Source organism: Myxine glutinosa, chromosome 2 (genome assembly GCF_964187855.1).
Source record: "Myxine glutinosa chromosome 2, kmMyxGlut1.1, whole genome shotgun sequence".
Taxonomy (NCBI): domain Eukaryota; kingdom Metazoa; phylum Chordata; class Myxini; order Myxiniformes; family Myxinidae; genus Myxine; species Myxine glutinosa.
Window position 1 is genome coordinate 118,627,470 of NC_136262.1, and position 20,997 is coordinate 118,648,466.

General features: G+C 49.4%; 1 protein-coding gene across 1 annotated transcript in view; it reads right to left on the reverse strand.

The window, feature by feature from the left end:
* Positions 1 to 9,605: 9,605 nt before the first annotated feature.
* The window catches only part of LOC137417459 (45 kDa calcium-binding protein), a 34,678-nt gene continuing 23,286 nt past the window's right edge, over positions 9,606 to 20,997 (reverse strand). Inside the window, exons 4-6 of the mRNA XM_078771552.1 lie at positions 20,275 to 20,433; positions 10,206 to 10,357; positions 9,606 to 10,124 (exon numbers count right to left, since the gene is read on the reverse strand). Coding sequence (XP_078627678.1) covers positions 9,951 to 10,124; positions 10,206 to 10,357; positions 20,275 to 20,433 — 485 coding nt within the window. The 3' untranslated portion in view covers positions 9,606 to 9,950. The remainder of the gene's footprint in view (positions 10,125 to 10,205; positions 10,358 to 20,274; positions 20,434 to 20,997) is intronic.

Below are 20,997 nucleotides of genomic sequence, written 5' to 3' on the forward strand. Positions count from 1 at the left end.
TGTGAGTGGACAAGAGTGAAGTCAGGGTGTGATTTTACTAGAAGAGTGTAGTCAGGGTGTGAGTGGATTAGGAGAGTGTGGTCAGGGTGTGAGTGGCCGAGAAGAGTGTGATCATGGTGGGAGTGGACGAGGAGAGTGTGGTCAGGATGTGAGTAGGCTAGAAGAGTGTAGTCAGGGTGTGAGTGGATAAGAGTGTAGTCAGGGTGTGAGTGGACAAGAGTGTAGTCAGGGTGTGAGTGGATTAGGAGAGTGTGGTCAGGGTGTGAGTGAACAAAAGTGTAGTCAGGGTGTGAGTGGACGAGAAGAGTGTGTTCAGAGTGTAAGTGGGCTGGAAGAGTGCAGTCAGGGTGTGAGTGGATAAGAGTGTAGTCAGGGTGTGAGTGGACAAGAGTGTAGTCAGGGTGTGAGTGGATTAGGAGAGTGTGGTCAGGGTGTGAGTGAACAAAAGTGTAGTCAGGGTGTGAGTGGACGAGAAGAGTGTGTTCAGAGTGTAAGTGGGCTGGAAGAGTGCAGTCAGGGTGTGAGTGAACAAGAGTGTGGTCAAGGTGTGAGTGAACTAGAAGAGTGTGGTCAGGGTGTGAGTGGACAAGAGTTCGGTCAGGGTGTGAGTGAATTAGAAGAGTGTGGTCAGGGTGTGAGTGGACAAGAGTTCGGTCATGGTGTGAGTGGGCTAAGAGAGTGTGGTCAGAGTGTGAGTGGACTAGAAGAATGTGATCAGGGTGTTTGAGAGTGTGGTCAGGGTGTGAGTGGGCTAGAAGAGTGTGGCCAGGGTGTGAGTGGATTAGAATAGAAGAGTGTGGGCAGGGTGTGAGTGGACGACAAGAATGTGGGCCAGGAGAGTGTGGTAAGGGGACTAGAAGAATGTGAAAAAGCTGAATGCCTAAACTCTGTGTTTGCCTCTAAATCTTGTGTCCCAAACCCATCCCTCTCTGTACCCACCATACCCAGTCGTACCCTGCTGCTCCTGGACTCCGTGTCCTTTCCTCCTGACAAGGTGGAAAAGTTTCTGTCAACCCTCGACTCTGATTCTGCAACTGGACCCGACGGCATCAGCCCACGGGTCCTAAAATCCTGCTCTGCCGCTCTTTCTCACCCTCTCTCTGTTCTCTTCACCCTCTCTTTTGCTCAAGGTCAACTGCCATCTGCTTGGAAATCAGCCAACATCACCGCTTTGCACAAAAAAGGTGCAAAAACAGATCCTAGCAACTACAGACCAATCAGCCTTCTCCAAATTATCAGGAAAGTCATGGAATCCATCATTGCTTCGGATATGAAATCTTTCCTCTTCTCCAATGGCTTGATCTCTGATCATCAATTTGGTTTCAGACCAGGTCACTCTACTCTGGACATGCTGCTTCTGCTGTCTCAACAATGGATGGAGGTCCTCAATGCCAAACAGGAAATTAGAGCTGTCTCCCTCGACATATCACGTGCCTTCGACACAGTCTGGCACCCCGCTCTGCTCACCAAACTCTCCTCCTTTGATATCCATGGAAATCTCCACGCATGGCTGGCGGACTTCCTCTCTAGTCGTCATCAACGTGTGGCCCTGAATGGGTTTCTCTCATCTCCTCTTCCTGTTCAGGCTGGAGTTCCCCAAGGCAGTGTTCTGGGCCCCGTGCTTTTTCTGGTCTTCATCAATGATCTCTCTGACTCTCTTGAAAATCCTCTCTATCTCTTTGCTGATGACTCCACTCTCTGCCGCTCCATTCCTCTTCCCTCAGATCGGCAGTCTGCAGCCTCCTCACTCTCTGAAGACTTGGACAAAATCACAGACTGGTCAAACAAGTGGAACATGTCTTTCAATCCTGACAAATCTCACACTCTTACTATGTCTCTCCGAAAAGATCGACTGGACAACCCTCCCATCTACTTTCTCAACAATCCTCTCCAAGAAGTTGTGTCGCTCAAGCTTTTGGGTCTCACTATGTGCCATGATCTTTCTTGGGAAAACCACATTTCCAAGCTGGCCTCCAAAGCCAGTCGCCGACTGGGCATCCTCCGTCGTGCGAAGTCCTTCCTCGGCACACCTGAGCTCCTCACCACATACAAGGCTTTCATCCGCAGCTCAATGGAATACTGTTCTCCCCTATGGGCCGGTGCTCCTGCCTCACACCTAGCTCGGCTTCACGCTGTTGAAACCAAAGCTTTCAGAATTATTGGAATCTCCCGCGATGAAGCTATCTCTGAGGGCCTTTCACTCACTCACCGCAGGCAGGTAGGTGGTCTTTCTGTCTTCTACCGACTCCACTCCGGCCTTGCACCCCCAGCTCTCTCTGTGCTCTGTCCCCCAAATATTCCTACAGGTCGCACAAGATCTGCCAGCAACCCTCTGATGGTTAAACTGCCGAAATCTCGGCTCTCTGCTCACCTTCACTCTTTCATTCCTCTTTTCTCCCGCCCCTGGAACAAACTCCCTTCAATCCCACTCCTCCCTCCAGGTCTTTAAAACAGCTGTTCACCACCATCTCTTATCTTCCCCCATCCAAAACCTTGATCTTTTCTACCCCCGCTAATTCACCCCAGATCCACCTTGTTTGAAATTCCAACTTCTTTCCTGGAAGTCCTGGCAGTGTCCATATGTTTTATACCTCTCCCACCGCCCCCTTCCCATGCCCCCCCCCCCCCCCAAAGCCCTCGCCCTCTCTCAGATCTCTCGACGTCTCCATGTCTCTCGGTCCCTGCTCTCAAATGTTGTGTTTGTGTCCTTCCCCCTCTCTCCCCATCTTGTCTACCGCTCCCGATGTTATATGTTTATGTGTCGGTTTGTCTTTCTGTGTGATTAATGTTCGCTCTTTCACGAGCCTCGATCTTGTATACAAAAAAAAGAAGAAAAAAAAAGGTGTGAGTTCCCTAGAAGGATGTGGTCAGGGTGTGAGTGGACTATAAGTCTGGTCAGGGCGTGAGTGGACTCCAAGAATGTGGACCAGGAGAGTGTGGTAAGGGTGTGAGTGGATTAGGAGAGTGTGGTCAGGGTGTGAGTGGACTAGAAGAGTGTGGTCAGGGTGTGAGTGGATTACGAGAGTCTGGTCAGGGTGTGAGTGGACTAGAAGAGTGTGGTCAGGGTGTGAGTGGATTACGAGAGTCTGGTCAGGGTGTGAGTGGATTAGGAGAGTGTCGTCAGGGTGTGAGTGGATTAGGATAGTGTGGTCAGGGTGTGAGTGGACAAGAGTGTAGTCAGGGTGTTTGGACTAGAAGAGTGTGGTCAGGGTGTGAGTGGATTACGAGAGTCTGGTCAGGGTGTGAGTGGATTACGAGTCTGGTCAGGGTGTGAGTGGATTAGGAGAGTGTGGTCAGGGTGAGTGGATTAGGAGAGTGTGGTCAGGGTGTGAGTGGACAAGAGTGTAGTTAGGGTGTGTGGACTAGAAGAGTGTGGTCAGGGTGTGAGTGGATTACGAGAGTCTGGTCAGGGTGTGAGTGGACTGGAAGAGTGTGGTCAGGGTGTGAGTGGATTACGAGAGTCTGGTCAGGGTGTGAGTGGATTAGGAGAGTGTCCTCAGGGTGTGAGTGGATTAGGAGAGTGTGGTCAGGGTGTGAGTGGACTACAAGAATGTGGTCAGAGTGTGAGTGAACTAGAAAAGTGTGGTCAGGGTGTGTGGACTAGAAGTGTGGTCAGGGTATGAGTGGATTAGGAGAGTGTGGTCAGGATGTGAGTGGGCTAGGAGAGTGTGGTCAAGGTGTGAGTGGACAAGTGTAGTCAGGGTGTGAGTGAACTAGAAGAGTGTAGTCAGGGTGGGAGTGAACGAGAAGTGTGTGGTCAGGGTGTGAGTGGACTAGAAGAGTGTAGTCAGGGTGTGAGTGAACGAGAAGTGTGTGGTCAGGGTGTGAGTGGACTAGAATAGTGTGGTCATGGTGTGAGTGGGCTAGGAGAGTGTGGTCAGAGTGTGAGTGGACTATAAGAGTGTGATCAGGGGGTGAGAGTGTGGTCAGAGTGTGATCAGGGTGTGAGAGTATGGTCATGGTGTGAGTGGACTAGAAGAGTGTGATAAGGGTGTGAGAGTGTGGTCAGGGTGTGAGTGTGCTAGAAGAGTGTGGTCAGGGTGTGTGTGGACTAGAAGAGTGTGGTCAGGGTGTGTTTGGACTAGAAGAGTGTGGTCAGGGTGTGAGAGTGCTAGAAGAGTGTGGTCAGGGTGTGTGTGGACTAGAAGTGTGGTCAGGGTGTGTTTGGACTAGAAGAGTGTGGTCAGGGTGTGAGAGTGTGGTCAGGGTGTGAGGGTTTGGTCAGGGTGAGGGTTTAGTCAGGGTGTGAGTTTGGTCAGGGTGTGAGTTTGGTCAGGGTGTGAGTTTGGTCAGGGTGTGAGTGGATTAGAAGAGTGTGGTCAGGGTGTCAGTGGACAGGAAGAGTGTGGTCAGTGTGTGAGTGGACAAGAAGAATGTGGGCTAGGAGAGAGTGTGGTGAGGGTGTGAGTGGATGAGAAGAGTGTTATCAGGTTGTGAGAGTGTGGTCAGAGTGTGATCGGGGTGTGAGAGTATGGTCATGGTGTGAGTGGACTAGGAGTGTGGTCAGGGTGTGTGTGGACGAGAAGAGTGTGGTCAGGGTGTGAGTGTGGTCAGGGTGTGAGTGTGTTCAGGGTGTGAGAGTTTGGTCAGGGTGTGAGAGTTTGGTCAAGGTGTGAGAGTTTGGTCATGGTGTGGTAGTTTTTTTTTTGGTTTTTTTTTGTATGCAAGATCGAGGCTCGTGAAAGAGCTAACATTAATCACACAAAAAGTCAAACCGACACATAAAACACAAAAAATAAGGGGAGCGGTAGACAAGATGGGGAGAGAGGGCAAAGTACACAAACACAACATTTGAGAACAGGAACATCGAGAGAAATGTGGGAGGCGGAGGGCTTTGGGGGAGGTGGGAGAGGATGTGGGATTGTGGGAGAGGATGTTTGGTCAGGGTGTGGGAGCCTGGTCAGGGTGTGAGTGGACCACAAGAATGTGGTCAGAGTGAGAGTGGATTAGAAGAGTATGGTCAGGGTGTGAGTGGACAGGAAGAGTGTGGTCAGGGTGTGAATGGACAAGAAGAGTGTGGTCAGGGTGTGAGTGGGCTCGGAGCGTGTGTTCAGGGTGTGAGTGGACTTGAAGAGTGTAATCAGTGTGAGTGAAAGTTGGTGAGTGTGAGTGAAGGAGTGCGGCATGTGTGAGGGTGAGTCATGGAGTGCGCCATTTGTGAGGGTGAGTCAAGGAGTGCACCATTTGTGAGGGTGCGTCAAGGAGTGTGGCATTTGTGAGGATGATTCAAGGAGTGTGCCATTTGTGAGGGTAAGCAAAGAAGTGTGGTGTTTGTGAGAGTGAGTGAAGGAGTGCGGTGTTATTTGACCTTTTTCAAATGAGAAATTTGAAAAAAGTGGTTGACCTTTGGCCTATGTTGACCTGTGACCTCTGTTCACCTCAAAAATAGTTGGTGGTTTAATTCATTTTGCTGATATGAAAATCCTACTCAAATTTCAAGTCAATCGGATAAAAATTGAGGATTTTATAAACTAGTACACCCGCAGACTCCGGGAGGGGCAGGAAGGGTCATTCCTCTTTGGGGTATATAGATTACAGTCGAGCTATAGGTGGGTCTCAAAAACATTGGGTGTGTGTTTATTTACCAAGTTTCTTGTGGAGAGATCGCCAAGTGGTTTGAGCATTCAAGCAAGCACTCCATTCAAAACCGTTAAGGAACAGCTGGCTAGCTAGCTGCTTGGTAAATGAGCACACCCCGGTCTTCCTTCCTTTCAGTTTTGTGTTAAACAGCAGGAGCGAGTTTCAAAGGTTCGCTACGAAAAATGCCATGTTAGTGGCAGGAAGGGCCATGTTATTATACCAACATTTGTGGGTTATATAGAGTACAGTAGATCTTCACTCAGTTCTGTAAGTAAACCTTACTTCACAGATGTCGGGATTACTCCAAATTTCTTTATTTAGTGTTATAAAGAGCATTAGCGACTGTTTAAAAAGCTAAGCATACGTGTTTGTAGTTTATAATATTTTTACTTCCTGTAGATGCCGTTGCGACCACAGAAACGCCATTCTAACTATAAGCTATTTATACACGTTATCACTGCAGGAAAAACGCCTTGGGGAAGTGGGACATTATTCGTATTAATATTGTTTTGTAATAACATTAATATAACATGCGATTATCATTAATTTTGTTATTAAAAGCGTCTTTGGAAAAACGCCACGATAAAGATAATTTAACATTGATATACACCTCAACATACAACGCCATTGACGGCAATGGCGGGGAAAACCCGCTCGGGGGAGAAAACCCCCTTAGGGAGGGGGGCAAATGAATGCGCTACAACCTTCATTATGTAACCCTTGGTCATCCTGTCAAGTTTGGTTGAGATTGAATAAGTAAGGACGGAATGTATTGGCGTCAAAAATTCATCAGACACAAATGGTGTATTTTAGTATGATTTGAAAAGGTTGTTGACCTTTTGGCCTATGTTGACCTTTTGACCTATGATGATCTCAAAAATAGTTAGTGGTTGACTTCAGTTAGCTTTTATATAAATCCGATTCAAATTTTAAGTCAATCGGATGAAAATTGAGGATCTTAGAAATTTGATAAAAGTGGTTGACCTTTGGCCTATGTTGACCTTTTGACCTCAAAAATAGAGGATTCTGTCGGACCACCAACTTTATCGTTTGGTGAAGTTTTGTGAAGATCGGTTTAAAATTGTGACCTGTAGGCAAGTATGAGTGGACACACACACACACACACACACACACACACACACACACACACACACACACACACACACACACACACACACACACACACACACACACACACACACACACACACGCGAGTGATCAATATGCTTGTCAAAAAAATAAATAATTGGCAAGTAATAAATAAATAAAGAAAAAATAACTCGAAAACATCTAATCCAAGACACAGGACGTAGCAGAAGTCAGGTAAAATGTAATGAAACCTCAAAGATGTAGGAAGTAGGAATTGACATCCCTTTTGAAGCCGAGTAGATCGCAGGATAACGGGAAGCACATTGCAGGTTATGAATTCCAGAGTGAGACAGCACGAGGCCTTTCGTTCTGCATCTTGGATCAGCGACAGTGTTTGTGGGTGCAGAGATGGCAAACCGAGTCTTGCATCCAAACACCAGTACGGGAGGAACCAAGTTAGAAAGTCCAAGAGAACATTTACCATGAAAATATCTGGAGAACAAACCAAGAGTGGCAATCGACCTGCGGTGAGAGAGTGGTTGAAGAGTTGATCCCATCTCCACACCAACCAGGTTGACTATGCGTTTCTGGAGCCCATCAGGTAAAGATAAGTGGCAGGTTGGTGCTCCAGCCAAAATGTGACAACAGTACTCCTTGAGGGACGTATCGTTGTCTTATACAGGTACAAAACAGCCTCACCAGGTAAATACCTCTGCGCTCGATAAAGACATCCAACTCGCTTGGACTCTTAGCAATACCAGAAATGTACTTATCCCAAGGGGGGTTAGACTTATCCCCGCTCTTGCAGGGAAATGGCCTTAAAATGCCAACGGGGGTTAGAGGACATGTCCAGACCAAGAAGCCGAAGCTCAGATGATTATGTTAAAGTTGAAGATCCCATGTGCACAGAAGTGACACCTGTTTCGAGAGCGAGATATGGACAACAGTTTAGTTTTCTTTGCATTGAAGGTTACCTGCCAGTTGTGCCTCCACTTCAACACATTCTCTAAATCATTGTCCAGTGAAGCTCCAACCTCATTGCGAGTGGCATTGAGTGAATCAGCAGATGTACAGTAGAGTGAGGAGTCATCAGCATACATGGCTACCTGAGACGGAACATCATCAGGAAGATCATCGATATAAACAAGGAACAGAGTGGGACCAAGGACAGAACCCTGTGGGACACCAGAATTTATTTTGTCCAAAGAACCCTGTGGAACACAAGAGTGCGACGTTTGTGAGGGTGAGGGTGAGTGAAGGAATGCGGGGTTTGTGAGGGTGAGTGAAGGAGTGCGGGGTTTGTGAGGGTGAGTGAAGGAGTGCAGGGTTTCTGAGGGTGAGTGAAGGAGTGCGACGTTTGTGAGGGTGAGTGAAGGAGTGCGGGGTTTGTGAGGGTGAGTGAAGAAGTGCGGGGTTTGTGAGGGTGAGTGAAGGAGTGCGGGGTTTGTGAGGGTGAGTGAAGGAGTGCGGTGTTTGTGAGGGTGAGTGAAGGAGTGCGGGGTTTGTGAGGGTGAGTGAAGGAGTGCGGGGTTTCTGAGGGTGAGTGAAGGAGTGCGACGTTTGTGAGGGTGAGTGAAGGAGTGCGGGGTTTGTGAGGGTGAGTGAAGGAGTGCGGGGTTTGTGAGGGTGAGTGAAGGAGTGTGGGGTTTGTGAGGGTGAGTGAAGGAGTGCGGGGTTTGTGAGGGTGAGTGAAGGAGTGCGGGGTTTGTGAGGGTGAGTGAAGGAGTGCGGGGTTTGTGAGGGTGAGTGAAGGAGTGCAGGGTTTGTGAGGGTGAGTGAAGGAGTGCAGGGTTTGTGAGGGTGAGTGAAGGAGTGTGGGGTTTGTGAGGGTGAGTGAAGGAGTGTGGGGTTTGTGAGGGTGAGTGAAGGAGTGCAGAGTTTGTGAGGGTGAGTGAAGGAGTGCAGGGTTTGTGAGGGTGAGTGAAAGAGTGTGGGGTTTGTGAGGGTGAGTGAAGGAGTGCAGGGTTTGTGAGGGTGAGTGAAGGAGTGCAGGGTTTGTGAGGGTGAGTGAAGGAGTGCAGGGTTTGTGAGGGTGAGTGAAAGAGTGCAGGGTTTGTGAGGGTGAGTGAAGGAGTGTGGGGTTTGTGAGGGTGAGTGAAAGAGTGCAGGGTTTATGAGGGTGAGTGAAGGAGTGCAGAGTTTGTGAGGGTGAGTGAAAGAGTGCAGGGTTTGTGAGGGTGAGTGAAAGAGTGCAGGGTTTGTGAGGGTGAGTGAAGGAGTGCAGAGTTTGTGAGGGTGAGTGAAGGAGTGCAGGGTTTGAGTCGTTTTGTGTTGCTTTTCTCTCTCGTTTTGTTGAACGACACAAAATAATTGCTGCATTCGCCCTTTAAATCGACATTGATCCTAAAGGACAAGTTTATCCCATTATTCATCTCGATATGAACAACGCCCTCCAAAGCCCGAGTTCCCGCACAATCCCAAACATTTATTATCAAACGAAAAACCAAATACAATATTTGAGATATCAGTAGGAATTCGGATATGGTATTCGGGTTTCGGCTGCTCGTCCTCCACCCTCACACCCATGTGAATCTCACAAAAAATAATTTGCAAGCGTTCACCTTTCCGTAGACACACAGAAAAAGAAAGACATAAAAAGAAACGGAAAAGGAAAATATTTTCTTTAGAATAAAAGACACCAAAAACACGTAACAAACACAAAACAAAGACTACATTTTAAAATTGTGGAATTCTCAAATTGTATTTCCTCCCCTTCCCTACCACTCCACTCCACTCCTTCACCTCTCTTCCCCTTCCACCCTTCCCTCTCCTCTCTTCCCCTTCCTCAACCCCCTCTTCTCTCTCCTCCCCTTCCCAACCTCCTCTTCCCTTGCACTCCCATCCATCAATTGTCGTTCACGTCATCCTTCCTTCTCTCAATTTTATCCCAAGGCCCCACCCTGTACCAGTGTACCAATATGTAGACAACCATGAAGTTGATGTACTTGCTCTGTTTATTTCACTTTAAGCATTGTTTTTAGCCATCGAGCTAAACATTCTTACTTCACAACAATCTCTTTTGCTCAGCATGCCGCACATGGCTCAACATTCTGGCTTTAAAAAATACTGAGAAAGGTTCCTGCAAAGCCACAGGGTGAGCAGCTCGAGCTCACCGGTCCACATCACCACGATCAAACGGTGTTATTGTTAAACGGACAGGACCACTCGTACCAGAACTTTAACATCCAGACGAGCCCCGACGTTGAGGCACGGTGCATGGACCCGTCGTGATGTGCAAAGTCATGCCACGGGTCGTCGCTCTTGGTTAAAAGTCTGTCCCGTCACAAATCTTCATGGTGAGTTATGAAGTCCATAAACTTGCTGCCGGTGAAGTATTCTCCAGCGTCGAACAGCTCGGATCGTTCGAGAAAGCCATCATGGTCCCGGTCGACAATGGCGATCATGTGACGCGCTTCTTTCAGGGCGGTGTGCTCATTGAGGGGATCCATGAATTCCTGCACAAACAGCAAGATAGAGGTCCATTCTGCAGTCCGCATGTTCACACCCAGGTCAATGTCTATCACCACCCAAAATACCTCCATTTCAGAAGCACTTGCATGTCCATCTTTGTTGCTGTCGATGACCAAACGGAATTCCTGGGCACGCTCTTCCTGCTCTTTGGGAGAATAGTCCTCAGAGGTTGGTCTGGAGAACTCGGCCTCGTTCAGTTTTCCATCACCGTCTTTGTCTGCATACAATAGAAGTACCACACCATGATATTCCACATATACTGTATGTCTGCATACAATAGAAGTACCACACCATGATATTCCACATATACTGTATGTCTGCATACAATAGACGTACCACACCATGATATTCCACATATACTGTATGTCTGCATACAATAGAAGTACCATACCATGATATTCCACATATACTGTATGTCTGCATACAATAGAAGTACCACACTGTAGCGGTTACCGCTGGGTATACACAATCGCCTTGCACCTACCGAGGACGCGGCCAGGGAGCGATCACCATGCCGGGCTCGTCCAGGCCGCCCGGACAGGCCCAGACGCGCCTCTCCCGAGCATGCCCGCTCTCGCCTTTCCAGGGCTCGCCCAGGACGCCCGGGCATGCCCGCTCTCGCCTTTCCAGGGCTCGCCCAGGACGCCCGGGCACGCCCAGCCTCGCCTTTCCAGGGCTCGCCTAGGACGCCCGGGCATGCCCGCTCTCGCCTTTCCAGGGCTCGCCCAGGACGCCCGGGCATGTCCAGACTCGCCTTTCCAGGGCTCGCCCAGGACGCCCGGGCACGCCCGCTCTCACCTTTCCAGGGCTCGCCCAGGACGCCTGGGCACGCCCAGCCTCGCCTTTCCAGGGCTCGCCCAGGACGCCCGGGCATGCCCGCTCTCGCCTTTCCAGGGCTCGCCCAGGACACCCGGGCATGCCCGCTCTCGCCTTTCTAGGGCTCGCCCAAGACGCCCGGGCATGTCCAGACTCGCCTTTCCAGGGCTCGCCCGGGCACGCCCAGCCTCGCCTTTCCAGGGCTCGCCTAGGACGCCCGGGCATGCCCGCCCGCTCTCACCTTTCCAGGGCTCGCCCAGGACGCCCGGGCATGCCCGCTCTCGCCTTGCCAGGGCTCGCCCAGGACGCCCGGGCACGCCCAGCCTCGCCTTTCCAGGGCTCGCCGAGGACGCCAGGGCATGCCCGCTCTCGCCTTTCCAGGGCTCGCCCAGGACGCCCGGGCATGCCCGCTCTCGCCTTTCCAGGGCTCGCCCAGGACGCCCGGGCATGCCCGCTCTCGCCTTTCCAGGACTCGCCCAGGACGCCCGGGCATGCCCGCTCTCGCCTTTCCAGGGCTCGCCCAGGACGCCCGGGCATGCCCGCTCTCGCCTTTCCAGGGCTCGCCCAGGACGCCCGGGCACGCCCAGCCTCGCCCAGGACGCCCGGGCACGCCCAGCCTCGCCTTTCCAGGGCTCGCCTAGGACGCCCGGGCATGCCCGCCCGCTCTCACCTTTCCAGGGCTCGCCCAGGACGCCCGGGCATGCCCGCTCTCGCCTTGCCAGGGCTCGCCCAGGACGCCCGGGCACGCCCAGCCTCGCCTTTCCAGGGCTCGCCGAGGACGCCCGGGCATGCCCGCTCTCGCCTTTCCAGGGCTCGCCCAGGACGCCCGGGCATGCCCGCTCTCGCCTTTCCAGGGCTCGCCCAGGACGCCCGGGCATGCCCGCTCTCGCCTTTCCAGGGCTCGCCCAGGACGCCCGGGCATGCCCGCTCTCGCCTTTCCAGGGCTCGCCCAGGACGCCCGGGCATGCCCGCTCTCGCCTTTCCAGGGCTCGCCCAGGACGCCAGGGCATGCCCGCTCTCGCCTTTCCAGGGCTCGCCCAGGACGTCCGGGCATGCCCGCTCTCGCCTTTCCAGGGCTCGCCCAGGACGCCCGGGCATGCCCGCTCTCGCCTTTCCAGGGCTCGCCCAGGACGCCCGGGCATGCCCGCTCTCGCCTTTCCAGGGCTCGCCCAGGACGCCCGGGCATGCCCGCTCTCGCCTTTCCAGGGCTCGCCCAGGACGCCCGGGCATGCCCGCTCTCGCCTTTCCAGGGCTCGCCCGGGCACGCCCAGCCTCGCCTCGACCAGGACGCCCGGGCATGCCCGCTCTCGCCTTTCCAGGGCTCGCCCAGGACGCCCGGGCATGCCCGCTCTCGCCTTTCCAGGGCTCGCCCAGGACGCCCGGGCACGCCCAGCCTCGCCTTTCCAGGGCTCGCCTAGGACGCCCGGGCATGCCCGCCCGCTCTCACCTTTCCAGGGCTCGCCCAGGACGCCCGGGCATGCCCAGCCTCGCCTTTCCAGGGCTCGCCCAGGCACGCCCAGCCTCGCCTTTCCAGGGCTCGCCGAGGACGCCCGGGCATGCCCGCTCTCGCCTTTCCAGGGCTCGCCCAGGACGCCCGGGCATGCCCGCTCTCGCCTTTCCAGGGCTCGCCCAGGACGCCCGGGCATGCCCGCTCTCGCCTTTCCAGGACTCGCCCAGGACGCCCGGGCATGCCCGCTCTCGCCTTTCCAGGGCTCGCCCAGGACGCCCGGGCATGCCCGCTCTCGCCTTTCCAGGGCTCGCCCAGGACGCCCGGGCATGCCCGCTCTCGCCTTTCCAGGGCTCGCCCAGGACGCCCGGGCATGCCCGCTCTCGCCTTTCCAGGGCTCGCCCAGGACGCCCGCTCTCACCTTTCCAGGGCTCGCCCAGGACGCCCGGGCATGCCCGCTCTCGCCTTTCCAGGGCTCGCCCAGGACGCCCGGGCATGCCCGCTCTCGCCTTTCCAGGGCTCGCCCAGGACGCCCGGGCATGCCCGCTCTCGCCTTTCCAGGGCTCGCCCAAGACGCCCGGGCATGTCCAGACTCGCCTTTCCAGGGCTCGCCTAGGACGCCCGGGCATGCCCGCTCTCGCCTTTCCAGGGCTCGCCCAGGACGCCCGGGCATGTCCAGACTCGCCTTTCCAGGGCTCGCCCAGTCTCGCCTTTCCCGGGCAAACGCTCCGGCATGATGTGTATATATATTGCTGCCCGATAAACGGGCTTTACAGAGTGTGCCGGGTTCTGTACGAATAAACATGCTTTGAGAACTCAACCAAATGGCTTCGTTCTCTCGCCGTCCACGACTCTTAAACTGGCGACCCCTAAACTGGTGACCTCGACTACCCCCGAACGGATTCGGGGGCCGCACGACTCCTAAACTGGCGACCCCTAAAACACCATGATATTCCACATATACTGTATGTCTGCATACAATAGAAGTACCACACCATGATATTCCACATATACTGTATGTCTGCATACAATAGAAGTACCACACCATGATAATAATTCCACATATACTGGATGTCTGCATACAATAGAAGTACCACACCATGATATTCCACATATACTGGATGTCTGCATACAATAGAACTAATAGAAGTACCCAGAGCCTCCGTTAGGTGCCCCCCACAAATAAGGGGCCCCCCACATCGGCTTTCTTTAGTTTAAAGTCCAGTTGTGCAACATCGACGTTCCTGCATACCGACCGGCTCCCAATCGCTTCACTGATGGGTTTAATCAAAGACATCATGTTGCACTTCACAACCACATGGTAAACATATCTGTAAATCGCAATTCTCAATGACGATGAAAAATACAGTGAAACACGCGAAAACCGGACCTTTCGTGGAAGAGTTGTTGTTGTTGTTTAAGTGCTGCTTCCGTATCCGTCACGCTTTATTCTAAAATCTTAAATGGTTCCTGCCGCCACACATTAAACATCTTCATCCAATTCAGAAAGACAGACGGACTTTTAAAATATAAACCTGTATCTTTATGTAAACAGACATTGATTTTTTCCCAAGTATAATTAATCGATCATTTCTTCTTGTTTCCATACTTTTTCCAGTAACATCCCGACATCCTTTTTCATTCTTTTTAAATGTTTTTATTCCTTGCTAAATAGCTTTCCAACGACCTCAAAGTAAATCGAATGAAATTTACTATGAATTATTTACTCGATTTACGTCATTTCCTCCATCTTCCGGAAGTACCTTTAGGACGTGAGTCAGCGTTATCTTTCTTTATCTTAATACACTCGGCATTAGGCTCACATAAGCTATCCTGGCAATGATGAATCGTGATAGGCACAGAAACCGAAGTCCGAGACATTACGAGTCTGGAGCAGCAAAAAAAAACAAGAGACGCCGAAGGTTGGAGAAACGAAATTGAGAGGCTGTCTTGAGAAATGTCTGATGAAAGCACCCAGAGCACAGCACATTTGACTCAACGTCGCAGCTCCAGCGCCAGGAGCAAGATAGGAATTCTGTGGACATGGATGAAGACACAACACTTTCAATGGAAGAGCAGATGCCTGGACAGGTAGAGAAAGTTAGAGGAGGTGAGCACTTTGCGGATATTGTCAAATTTTGCTGACCCTTCAGAGTGGCCTCAAGTGCTGCACCAGGTGACAATTTCTGTCATTGTCAAGTTCGGTCCAAAGCATGTGAAAGTCCATGATTTTCCAAAAAACCATGCGAATTGGAGATTCTCAGCTGAAAATGATTATAGAAAGCTCAAAAATGGTGAATGAATCGAGCGCACATGGCTAATATATATTGTATAGCGGCCGACACCGTGCACCGCTTCTGTTGAAAGCTTTTTGGAAATGTCGCCATGGATCTCACCTGTGAATGTCTTTCAGCCTGGAAAGATTTGTCAAAAACATTGTCCCGACATGAAACCTCACCACACCACACGGCTTGAATGCAAAAGTGGAAGGAATTGGATGCAAGGTTAAAAGCCGGAAAAACTCTCGATGATGAGCTCCAGAGTTTGATAGACCTGGAGAAAAAAAACATTGGAGAAACGTCCTTGAGCGTTTGATTGCGATTGTTCATTTTTTAGCCGATATAAATCTGGCATTCCTTGGGTCATCGAAAGGCCTCTACGAGCCTAACAGTGGGAATTTTCTTGGGTAGTTGGAGTTGATGGCTCGATTTGACCCGGTCATGCAGGAGCATATTCGAAGATCATTAACTGGGGAAGTAAGAGATAACTATCTGAGTGCCAATATTCAGAAAGATCTCCTTGGATTATTATTAGCCAACAAAATCAGAAGTGAAATACTTGCACGTGTTTCAACTTACAAGTCCTACCTGGTGTTGCTCGATTGGACCCCAGGTATCAGCCACCAAGAGCAACATTCCATAATCATCCGCTTTGTTCATGTGCGAGATGGAGAGTCTTCTGAAATATGCGAACATTTCCTCTCATTCTTTGTTGTGAAATACACGACCGGTATGAAACTAACAGAGAAGTTATTGGAAATATTGGACAGCTTTGGTCTGCCTTTGACTGCAGAGGCCAAGGATACGACTACGGCAGCAACATGAAAGGGAAATGTTCTGGCGTTCAGGCTCGGATTCTGCAGATGAACCCTCAGGCATTTTATGTCCTCTGCAGTGCTCATAGTCTCAACCTTGTGGTTTCAGATGCTCCTCAGTGCTCAATAGTGTCAATATCATTTTTCGGCTTCATGCAACAGCTCCACACGCTTTTTGCGGCTTCGACACAAGGATGGAACATTCTAAGGGAACACACCTCCATTTCCGTGAAATCACTTTCTGAAACACGATGGGAATGTAAAACTGAAGCTGTGAAGGTCGTGCACTATCAGCTGCAGAAGATAAAGGCTGCTCTACTGAGTTTGGCTGACACTGCAAAAGGAAAGGATGCGAAATGTTACAGTAAAGCAATGGGCCTAGTGAAGGAAGTGGGGACTTTCAGATTTCTCATATGTCTGGTCATCTGGTACAATACACTTGTCTAGATCAACCGAGTCAGCAAAGTATTGCAGTCAAAGGACGTGCAGTTGGATGTTGCATTAGACCTAATCCAGGCATGTCATGCTCACTTGGTGAACGATCGCGATTCTGGATTTGATCAGGCCATGGATACTGCCAAGTGTCTTGCGCTGTCAGTGGAGGCAGAAACAACGTTTCGTGACACTCGCAAGGGTAGCAATAAACGTTACTTTTCTTACGAGTCTGCAGATGAACCAGTTTCAGACCCACAGACAAAGTTAAAAATTGAATTTTTCTACAGGGTTATTGATGTTTGTCTGACTGTACTAGACAGTAGATTTGAGTGGAGCGCTGCATCTTTCTATTTAACAGCCATTCAACTTTCCATTTAACATCACAGCCACTAAAGCGTGAAGTGACAATGATCTTAGAAAAAGTTGTAACGACCTACATATCCTGCTAACGGATTCAAATTCAAGCGATTTGGAACCCACCGAGATATTGGAAGAACTCAAGCTTTTGCGCAACTCAGTTCCGGAAAGATGTTCTCCACTTGAAACACTGACCCAAACAACTAAAAACTCCCTCATGGACACTTATCCAAATGTACATGTGGATCTGATGGTTTTCCTGACGATGCCCGTAACTGTTTCATCTGCAGAACACTCTTCCTCAAAGCTGAATCTCACAAAGAGCTTCTTGCGTTTTACAATGCCACAGGACAGACTGTCACACCTGGCCATCATCTCAATCGACAAGGACTTAGGACAAAGACTGAAGTATGATGACAATATTTACGATTTTGCATCCAGGAAAAGTAGAAGGGTGAAACTGTAAAGCATCAATGATTGTTGTGTGTGTGTGTGTGTGTGTGTGTGTGTGTGTGTGTGTGTGTGTGTGTGTGTGTGTGTGTGTGTGTGTGTGTGTGTGATGATATTTTGACTCCATGACTCATACACGTTTGATGCTCTGCATCCCCTCAGTGAATATCTGAAGAATTTATCTTACTATAATTCACCAAATGTCCGTCCGTCTGTCTGTCTGTCTGTCCGTTCGAAGGTACCGCAAAAACGGCTGAACAGATCGCAACGATATTTTGGGTGGGTAATCCTGGGATCCCCTTGAGTAAAATAGGGTATATTGTTTTTCCAATTTCAGCTTTGGCCTCCAGCATTTTCAGGTTTGGACTCCCGCATAACGTTATTTTCCCGGGTGTCGCACAAGCAGCTGCACCGATCGCTGCACAGCTGCACCGATCGGCTGCACTGATCGGACTCGGTGACCTCGGACAAAGACCTTTTATAAGGACATGGGTTGAATCCCTGCTTGAGAGAATGCCAACCCCCTCCCCGCCATCACGGTCATCTCTCCAACTCGCAGTCCCACGAGATATGCAGAAAGGACGACCCAAAACCAATTATCTTCTTTTTGATTCGTGTATAAACATCATTAAAAGTAAATAATGAACTCGGCCAAAGTTCAAACGACGTGGGTTTAATCTCTACATGAGAGAATTCCACATAGCTATTTGGGCGGTGTATAAGCTAACAGATCGCTGTCTCCATTGATCTTGCCAAGGCCGTAACACCTATCGGCTCAAAATCCTTTTAACTGTTGACTTGGTAGTTTTTACAATGAAGGAAACATTAACAATGTTGTTAAAAATTTATTTTGTGATTAAATTGTGATTGGAGTTATGTTGTTTGGAATGAAAAAAGAGATATCGAGTTCAAGTGAATGACGACATGCCGTGATGTTTTTTTTTGTTTTTTTTGTATGCAAGATCGAGGCTCGTGAAAGAGCAAAAATTTCCACTTTCTAAACGTGAACTTCGCGGATCGCCATATGCAGATTCGCCACGGACCCACGATCGATGTTTCTATACGCGAACGTACCCGTTTGTTTGCGAACGGGTACGTTTTTCATGGAAGTCCTTCACGAACTTGCTGTCCATGTCTGATGTGCGACTGAAGGTGCTACAGGAATGTGGAATTTATTGGTTTCATGCTTTAGCATTCGCCGTATCTGCATTGCCTGTTTGCTTCTGGCCTCCCACCCGTGCGTAGCACGGGTACCTCACTAGTATCCATAATTGACCAATTCCACCACGTAATACTTCAAAACAATGATCTTTTTCAGCACTTTTCAGAATGACGTGACATTCACTTTGTTCTGTTCTCGAGTTGTTGCCTTTGACCTTTATTTGCAGGAATTCGTCATTTTTGTCTGTTCAGTCTGTACTACATTTGTGCCCAGTTTGTTAGTGATCGACAGATCGGTTCATTATTCCCAGAGCTATGTGCATATAGATATATTCAGAAATCATCAGATCTGCATTTGCTCTTCACATCGTGAAATTCGAATAAACGACGTCATTTTCCCTGTCGGAATTTCTTCTCTCATCATTCTATTTTAGCGATTGACTGGGGTTTTAAAGAGGGTTCCACAAGCTAATTTTGAAGTATTTCTGAGATAATCGCAGCTCAGTTTCTGAGGTATAAAGATTTTTTAATGTTTGCATTTTTGGTCATTGTGATTTTTAAAGTCAGATATTTATTTTTGTATCCCCATGGAACCTGACAGTCAATTCCTAACTCAGATTTGATTTGATGTGCCTTAATTCACAGATTTGATGGGCTTTAATGCAAAAACCCACTTCTTTCTCTGATGATTCATTCCAGAGTTATTGTTAGAAATGTGATTTTCACCCTTTGATGACCTTGACATTTGACTTGGTTCATTGTTGGCCACATATCACACTCTGGTTGACCCATACTACTATCCTATCAAGTTTGATTCCAATCGGCACAGGCATAGCCAAGATATGACAATACATTACCCATGATAGTGTGGAAAGACAAATACATGCAGAGACAGACAGAACTGGTCACTTCGCTAACCCCTCCGGAACCGAGGTATGAATCGATTCTTTGCCTAAAGATCTGTCACCATATTATTAGCCCTCCAATAGAAAGGGACGCAACGTGAGGTTTGATGGGGGCCACCCACATACCCAGCGGAGGCTCTGGTGAAGTACCACACCATGACATTCCACATATACTGGATGTCTGCATACAACACAAATACCATACCATGATATTCCACAAATACTGGATGTCTGCATATAATACAAGTACCATACCATGACATTCCACATATACCGGATGTCTCAATACAATACAAGTACCGTACCATGATATTCCACGTATACTATATGTCCGCATACAATAGAAGTATCACACCATGATATTCCACACATACTGTATGTCCGCATACAATAGAAGTACCACACCATGACATTCCATGTATACTGGATGTCTGCATACAATACAAGTACCATACCATGATATTCCACATATACCGGATGTCTCAATACAATACAAGTACCGTACCATGATATTCCACGTATACTATATGTCCGCATACAATAGAAGTATCACACCATGATATTCCACACATACTGTATGTCCGCATACAATAGAAGTACCACACCATGACATTCCATGTATACTGGATGTCTGCATACAATACAAGTACCATACCATGATATTCCACATATAATGTATGTCCGCATACAATAGAAGTACCACACCATGATATTCCACATATACTGTATGTCCGCATACAATAGAAGTACCACACCATGATATTCCACATATACTGTATGTCCGCATACAATAGAAGTACCACACCATGATATTCCACATATAATGTATGTCCGCATACAATAGAAGTACCACACTGTAGCGGTTGCCGCTGAACATACACAATCGCCTTACACCTGCCGAGGACGCAACCACGGAGCGATCGCTGTGCCGGGCTCGCCCAGACCGCCCGGACACGCCCAGTCGCGCCTTTTAAGGGCAAACGCTCCGGCATGAGATATTCGAGTGCTTGTATATAATGCTACCCGATAAACGGGCTTTTCAGTTTTACCCGAGTTGATGCAATAAAGAAACTCGGACGAATTCCAGCTTTTTGTCGCGTCCATTCTTTCGATTCGAGTTGGAGCACAGCTCCTTCAACACTAAGATATTCCACATATAATGTATGACCGCATACAATAGAAGCACCAAACCGTGACGTTCCGTGGTCCCTTCACCCCCCCCCCGCCCCCGCCCCCCTCCTCCTCCTCCTCCTCCTTTGGGAATGGATGGGGTCAGTACCGCGCACCCCGGTAACGGGTGGGAATGTGGGATCCCAAAATCACGGGTTAAAGACTAAAAACGGATGTGTACCTGTAAAACTGTAGTGCTGCCCATTTAAAATCCTGGATGTGCTTCTGCTGATTATTCAAATAAACACACCTCCCTGTACTCACTTGGCTGTCCTTGCACACACATTCATTCATCGTACCAAGGTTTTGGAGGATGCTTTTGGCAAGGTTCAGCAAGGTGGCGCGGCTGTGCTCCGGATGCAGGAAAGTAGAAAACTCCTCCTCAGTCAATCTCCCATCCGTTGGATTCTCATCGGCATTCCGCCACGACTCCCACATCTCGCTTAGCACTTTGTGCACTGCACACAGTGACACATGTTCCACAGTGCACCATTTCACACGCGACTCGATCCAACCAGTGCTCCACGCAGCATTGCATTACTTTCCGCACTCACATTGGAGTTTGGGAATGTGTTCGTGAATTAAAGACTGAAATGAACAGTTTTCACAATGACATTGACAACTAAATGGAAATTCAAATTAATTGAAATAATACTTGGAATAGCTTTGAGAAGAGGAGGATGAGAAAGAGGAAGCGTACGACGAAAAGGAAGGGCAGGGGGATGAGGAAGAAAAGGTCACAATGTCTGCTGGTCCTTAATAAACCTTTAAATATTTTGCTGATCCATTGGGATCTTACACCATGTACAAAAGTCATTGGAGTGGATAAGTTAAAAGTCTTCTCACACCCAGAATCCTTTGAACCAACGTGTGGTGTCTAGTCATTTGGCCCTTGTGTGACGTGGCTAGTAATTTGGCCCTTGTGTGACGTGGCTAGTAATTTGGCCCTTGTGTGACGTGGCTAGTAATTTGGCCCTTGTGTGATGTGGCTAGTAATTTGGCCCTTGTGTGACGTGGCTAGT